The 6,932-nt window shown below is 54.2% G+C and overlaps 1 protein-coding gene across 2 annotated transcripts; it reads left to right on the plus strand.

The window, feature by feature from the left end:
* The first annotated feature begins 2,710 nt into the window (after positions 1-2,710).
* On the plus strand, positions 2,711-5,218 carry HAND1 (heart and neural crest derivatives expressed 1). 2 transcript variants are annotated; one of them, XM_019657734.1, is made up of 2 exons: positions 2,711-3,458; positions 5,038-5,218. In XM_019657734.1, exons 1-2 carry the CDS (start codon positions 2,907-2,909, stop codon positions 5,140-5,142), a joined length of 657 nt encoding a protein of 218 aa, XP_019513279.1. In that variant the 5' UTR covers positions 2,711-2,906; the 3' UTR covers positions 5,143-5,218. The 2 variants fall into 2 exon arrangements, with proteins under 2 accessions (XP_019513279.1, XP_019513280.1); XM_019657735.1 differs by having other exon boundaries at positions 5,041-5,218.
* The last annotated feature ends 1,714 nt before the right edge of the window (positions 5,219-6,932 follow it).

Raw genomic sequence — 6,932 nt, forward strand, 5'->3', positions numbered from 1 at the left:
AGAGAGAGAGAGAGAGAGACAGCTGGGCAATCTCAAAAGGTCTGATGGGACTGGGATTCATCACCCAGTAATGATAATATATTCCCCACCCCACTAAGCAGGCTTGATATTTGGGGGGTGTGAACCACTCTGAGTGATGTGTAACCACAGGAAACCGATTAGGACGTATAGGTTGGACCTGGAGCATGAATTTGTGAGTATGTGGGTAATTGCAGGTCCCATCCACGTGGGTGCTGTGATAATGTGCATACTGTTGTTCACTTCATTTCATAAGTGTGTGAATGTGACCATATAGGTAAAACAGAATATATGTCAAGCTGTCTGAGTGTTTATGTGCCACTGTATGAACATGTGAAAACATCTATTTCTGAGCACCTGTGCATATATAGTATCCATCATGGTTATGCATTGTGTGTTTGTGGGACTGAAGGTTTAGTTGTGACACTGAGAATACACAAAATGCATGACGTGGTTTTCAGACATTTATGCTGTAAATAGAACTGTGGGGAATTTTAAGGAAATGCAAACTGGTTATACCCCTGCACAACTGTGACATAAAACAATGTGTAAGAACCTGCATTGGTGTAATATTTATGCAGAATGTACGTGCCTCTACTGGATGAAGGTATCTTATGCATGCAGGCATGTAGGCTTGGGAGGCTCAGCTGTAACACATCTGCAGCGGGATGTGTGCTGATAGAGAGGTAATGTGTAAAACCCTAGGAATGCATGAATATTGAAATGCTGTGTTGTGTGGGTGTACATGTGCTGTGAGAATACACAGACTTTGGGGCGTATGAATAGGTGGACTTTTGTGCATGCGGGTGAGTTTATGTGATTCCGTATGTATGTGTGTATGTGCAATCGTGGGCCGAGTGGGCCACTATGAGAGCCTGCGGGTGAAGATCGATCCCGGATTAGGACAAAGGCAGGGTGTGTGTGGAGGGTTGAGGTCCTTCTCCACATAGTAATTACTCTCCCTACCCGCACATGCACTCAAGAGCGCCTCTAGGCCAGGGAGGCTCGGGACCCCGCGGAGCCGCGGCGGAACTGGGCGCCCGGGCGTTCCCTCCCCTCGAGCCTCCGGCTCCATGCTCGGCCCAACCCCAGCGCTGCTGGCGCCAGGCGCCCGGAGAGCGGCGGGTTTCCAGCTTGCCTAAGGCAGGAAACCAGCGCCTCCCTCCCCCCACGCACCTCTAGGGCCCACAGCCCTGCCGAGCTCCCCCGAGGGGACCGGGCTGGCTCACGACTAGGCGTTTGTCCCCTTCTCTCCAGCCGTGCTCCCCCCCTCCATTTACTCCCTTGTACAGGAGTACCACAGTATCCACTCGCTACAGGACCCAAGGAAAATCATTCATCTTCCCTGGGCCCCACTTTCCCTTTCTGTACGAGGAAAGAGTTGGCTTTCTTCCTCTGCCTTTGGACTAAGTATGCCAGGCACATAGTGGGCGTCAATAAATACTTAAATGAATGTAAAGGGTAAAGGAATGAATTTGCCCTCTAAAAGAAGCAGTCACGTATTGACCTTCCCCGTTCACCCTCACCTCCACATTGCTTTTGAGAGAAGGGCACGCTCCCTCTACCCCACCTAGGGAAGGAGGGACCCAGATAGAAGGACATCAGCTGGGAGGCTACTGCAACGGGAGGTAGGGCAGAGAACACCGGCCGGAAGCGCCGCCACCCTGGGAATTCCTGGTCCCAACATAAGCCCAGGGAAAGCCCCCCGTGGCGAGACTGGGACGTCTGGGAATGGCTCTGGCCGGGAGGGGAAACAGCGGAGGTCTGCGCAGCCAGGATGACTTCTCTGTGCTGGTGAGATGCCCCGCAGTGCATGTCTCCCGCTACATGAGCTTGGCGATAGTGTGCAAGTCGTGGTCCCCTTTGTATGTGTTTAATGCCAAATGCTGATTTTTCGCAGTGTGAACTCTGGCGCTGGTGTCTTTATAGAATCAAACATTCTCAAGCGGTGATGACCTGGTGAAGTAGTCCAACATGAGCCGATCTCCGGGGCCATTGTCTGAGTAGCGCGGAGAAGAGGCTCAGTATCTGGCCGCAAATATACACGACTTCGCCAGCATTGACCAGTGCTTCCACTTCGGCGCGATGGGGCCGATGACTAAGGACTCGGGGGGTGCTTAGCAAAGAACGTCAGGGGTCTTTCCGGCCCCCAGAAGCACCCTGTCATCTTCTGGCTCTGATGCCAATGGAGCTCAGGACTGGGGACCGCTGTAATTCCTATTTTGAATTCTGGAAGGTCTAGAACAAGAACCTTTCTTTCGCTGGGCCTCAGTTTCCCTACGTGTAAAATCAAATGGTGGGCGCTATCTGAAGGCCCTTTTTTCACTGGAGGATTCTAGATTCCTTTCCGTGAGTGCGGGGGGACGGGACGGGGGAGAGGTGGCAGCCACCTTCCAGGGCGTTGACAGGCCTGTGCCTCAAGTCTTCAAGTGCGTAGCCCCCTCCCACTCCCCCACCCCGGCCAAGCTGCCAACTGGGGGGGAGGGGCGGAGGCGGGGCCGCCTCTCTGTCCCCGCAGGCAGCCTAGAGGCGAGTGGCGCAAGCTGAGCTTTAAACTAGGGACGGCCACCCCCCTTCCCCCCCCCCCCCCCCCCCCCTGCCATTGGCTCCAGGGAGAGGTTGACATCAAAGCCGTGGACTTATATAAGCCAGACCCTGAAGTAGAGGCTGCAGAAGGGTTAAACAGGTCTCTCAACTTCGATATCCTCGCGCCCGCGACAGAAGGCGGCCCCCGCTTTGCGCCTCTTTTTCAACCTTGCCCCTTGACTCTCCTAAAGCCCGCATCCACCGGAGCGCCGCCCCAGAGCCCACGGGTGGCCCCGTCAGTCTCTGGGGTGCATGGGGCAGCACTAATTGGGCTGGCGGCGCAGGCCCGGGGCCGCTCCAAGATGAACCTCGTGGGCAGCTACGCACACCACCACCACCATCACCACCATCACCACCCGCACCCCGCGCACCCCATGCTCCATGAGCCCTTCCTCTTCGGCCCAGCCTCGCGCTGTCACCAGGAGCGGCCCTACTTCCAGAGCTGGCTGCTGAGCCCTGCTGACGCTGCCCGGGACTTCCCCGCCGGCGGGCCACCGCCCACAGCCGCGGCGGCCTCGGCCGCTTACTGTCCGGATGCCAGGTCCGGCCAGAGCCCGGGGCGCCTGGAGGCCCTCGGAGGGCGCCTGGGCCGGCGGAAAGGCTCAGGACCCAAGAAGGAGCGGAAGCGCACCGAGAGTATTAACAGCGCGTTTGCGGAGCTGCGTGAGTGCATTCCCAACGTGCCCGCCGACACCAAGCTCTCCAAGATCAAGACGCTGCGGCTGGCCACCAGCTACATCGCCTACCTGATGGACGTGCTAGCCAAGGACGCACAGGCTGGCGACCCCGAGGCCTTCAAGGCCGAACTCAAGAAGGTGGATGGCGGCCGCGAGAGTAAGAGGAAAAGGGAGCTGGTAAGTTCAGGGGCCTGTGTACGCTCCAGCCCAGTGCGGGGGCGGTGAGCTCCCGCGGGCCGGCGCGCAGGGGAAGGAGTCCGCAGTGCCGCGCGCGAAATTTTGAGAGGCTGCGGCAAGTTTTGAGATGGTCGAAATGTGGGATTGTGTGCGTGAGGGAGAAAGATTCCTATTTAAACTTCATTTGTAATGTGGAATGGTGTTTGTAAGGCTGTGAATGAAGGCAGGATCTTAACCTTTTGGGAGGGGACGATAGCGTCCCTTTTAAGAACCCATTGGAAGCTTGAGACCCGGGAGAAAATGCACCTATCGTCTATTTCGCTTCCAATTGCGAGGGACCCTGAACCATCCCCTGGGCTCTCCTGGAAGCCAGGTTAAGAATGCTGTAGGAGTTTGTTCCTTTAATTTGCCTGAGTGTGAATTTACGCATATGGGCTCAGTTACCGCTTTCAAAGGGTCTTTGCTGGAGAGGCTAATTTACTTCCATCATCGAACAGGTAGGGAAACTGAGGGCCAGAGTGGGACGCATCCTGAAGGCCAGCTACCCAAGGAGTCAAGAGGTACAGCTGGGGTAAAACAAGTCAGGTCTTCCACTCCCAGTCCAGTGCGCCTTCCACCGTGCAACTTCCCACGGGCTGGTTCCAAAGGGGACTTTGATGGGTTTGTGTGTCAACAACAAGCGAGAGTCCCCGTCTCACCCTCTTTTGGCTTTGGAGATCGCGCAGTCTCTACTCCACCTTTCTCCATCCTCTCCAGCAAGGGCGACACTTTCTGAAGCTTGGCCAGGGTTGCGGAACCTCAGAGAGCAGATTTCCAGGCTAGAGAATTCAGGCCCGCTGCCTATATGGAAGCTGACTAGCGAGCCCCACTGGGTTTGACCTGACCCACAGGGGCTATGGTCAGCGAGGGAAAGCTCACCTGTGCAGACTGGGAAAGACAGCTAGGTATCGAGTCTCTAAACCGCAGCCCTGGCAGGCCCGATGATGCCTCGGTGGAAGCAGTTATTGGGTATTGGGTGTATCCCCACCTTCTGCAAGTCGCTGCCTCCTTCGAGTAGCACCGCTTGGTTTCTGCTGAGAGAGCAGGGAAGGGGACGCTGCTAAGCCAGGCTGACTGCATCTCCTTCGGCCAGCCGTCTAAGGCTTTCGGGCACCGGCTGGAGAGGACACAACCCAGTATCAAAGCTCAGGCGCTAAACCAGGTTGGAAAGCCAGTGGGATGTGTGTCCGAGAGCGGAAAACTGTTGATTCCCACCCCTTCCATTCCGACTCCTGCAGTCTGTCTTGGGCACCATTAAGGCAAACCTAGGTGCATCAATTCCACTAGATGCAGAAAAATTTTCATTACCAAACCTCCAGCAGCTGCCCAGCCCATCCTGCCCCCGGGAACTCGGCGCATAAAGGCAAATTTATGAGCCTGTTTGCTTATTTCACAAACAGAAATCTGTCACTTATTGAAAAGCTCCCAGTTACTGCCCCCAACACCTTTTCCTCCCCACCTCACTCTACACCGGGCGACTGGAGCAGAACATTTTAAACCTGTCTCTCTCGCCTCTTTTCTTATGTGTGTCCTCTGGCAGCAGCAACACGAAGGCTTTCCTCCTGCCCTGGGCCCAGGCGAGAAGAGGATTAAAGGGCGCACAGGCTGGCCGCAGCAAGTCTGGGCGCTGGAGTTAAACCAGTGAGCTGAGGCCCGCGCCGAGGACCCCGCCACCGCGGCCCAACCCCGGAGCCCCGGGAGGAGAGGAAGGCGGCAGCAAGTGCCAGGCTCTGGGTGCCAGGCGTTTATGGGGGCGCCTCCTGCCAAGCCTCTGCTGCATGCTGGCAGGTCGCCGGCTGCAACACACTTGGATCACACGTGCAATGTCATTTGAAATTGTTTTTAATACATTAAGAGAAAGAGAAATATATATATATATATATATACCCACCCCCCAAAACAGAGGGTGGCTCTTGGCAGCACTATGTGGGAGGGGGGGACTGCGGGATGTGAGTGGGCTAAGACGCACCCTTCCAACCCTTCTGGGGCGAATTTGGAACCCCCAGCGCCTTCCCCACTATGCTACCTGGCTCTCTTTCTCACCGTCCCCCCACCTTCTGCTTGCAGTCAAAACCCTCCGGTGCTCCCTTCCCTAATTAAAATGCAATAAGAGGAATCAATAGTTTTCTGCCAAGGACAGAGAACCAGACCAGGAAGATGTTTTTGTTGTTTATCTCCCTCATAAAAACAGTGGTGTTTTTATTTTATTTTATTTTTTGTCACTGCACTTCCTATTTAGTTCCAAGGGAAACGCTTTTTTCCCTTCTTTCCTCTCTTCCTTCCTTTCTTTGTTCCTCCTTCCTTCCTTCCTCCTTTCCTTCCTTCCTTAATAAAAGCTTTTCCCTCTGTTGAGAAGTTTTTATGTATTTAAACTACCTACGGTGCCTGCTGCGCTCAGGTGTTTGTTTATTCCCCCATCCTTACCCTTTTTCTACCTCAAATCTATATGACCACTCACCGCCCCCTCCCTTTGCCAAAGCAGTATCTGTGCTCTTGACTAATAAAACATTTTCCGAAATCGGAGGAAGCCCGTGTGATGTCTTGGTGGGTATTCCCGGCTTCATCGTTTCTGCTAGGTGGAGAGTCTCTACTTCCTTTCCATAAATGCTCAACCAAACTGCAAATCAAGTCAAGGGGAGGGAGCAGATAAAGGACTTATTCTTGGAACAAAGAACAAAATTCTCCTTACAATATAACTTACAATATAACTATGGGACAGGGTAACTTTAGTGAACCCACAGAAAGAAAACTGGAAAGGAATTAGACCCAGAGAGACAGGCTAGAATTTAGGTAGGTCGGCATTGCGGCTGGTCTCACACCAGGTTAGCAGGCACATCCGTGTCTGCAGGCAGTGGTTTGGGGTTATTGGGAAGGGGACCTCATCTCCAGGGCAGCGTTGCTGGGAAGAGGGGGATGCGCTCAGCAGTACTACCTTCATGTAATGATGAAATTCTGAACACATAGTTGGGCGTACGGTGGTGCAGTAACTCACGGAGCCCGGCTGCCTGTGTGGGGAGCCAACCAGGGTCTGCTTAGCACAGCTCCCAGCGCGCGGTAAGGACTCGGTGAGTCGTAGCGGCTATTTTATACGTGAGTAAAATAAGCTTGTGAGTTCTTATGGTTAAATAGAGACGTTTAGGTTTTTCTCCAGCAACAATGCACTCAACAAATAATTGTGAGAACACAGGATTTGTGCAAAGGGGTGGGGGGTATGTGCATGCTAATTGGGGCACTTGTTAAGGAGAGCCACCTTTGTACCCCCATATGCGCACCCTTGGCTGGTCATGGGGGTGAACAGAAGTGGGCGCATTTGCCAAGACACGGGCGCTGGGTTGGGCTAAACGGGCGTGCAAACGCAGACGCGTACAGGTCCCTAAATAATAGCGTACAGGCAACTCGTTTTGTTTGTGCGCAACTGTGTGCTAGGCACGAGCT

Source organism: Hipposideros armiger, unplaced genomic scaffold (assembly GCF_001890085.2).
Source record: "Hipposideros armiger isolate ML-2016 unplaced genomic scaffold, ASM189008v1 scaffold_279, whole genome shotgun sequence".
NCBI classification, from domain to species: domain Eukaryota; kingdom Metazoa; phylum Chordata; class Mammalia; order Chiroptera; family Hipposideridae; genus Hipposideros; species Hipposideros armiger.

Bases quoted from the DNA above. Each gene is read 5' to 3' on its own strand.
- HAND1 (XM_019657734.1), top strand. From the start codon at position 2,907: ATGAACCTCGTGGGCAGCTACGCACACCACCACCACCATCACCACCAT. The intron at 3,459-5,037 runs GTAAGTTCAGGG...GTCCTCTGGCAG, and splicing joins GTAAGAGGAAAAGGGAGCTG to CAGCAACACGAAGGCTTTCC.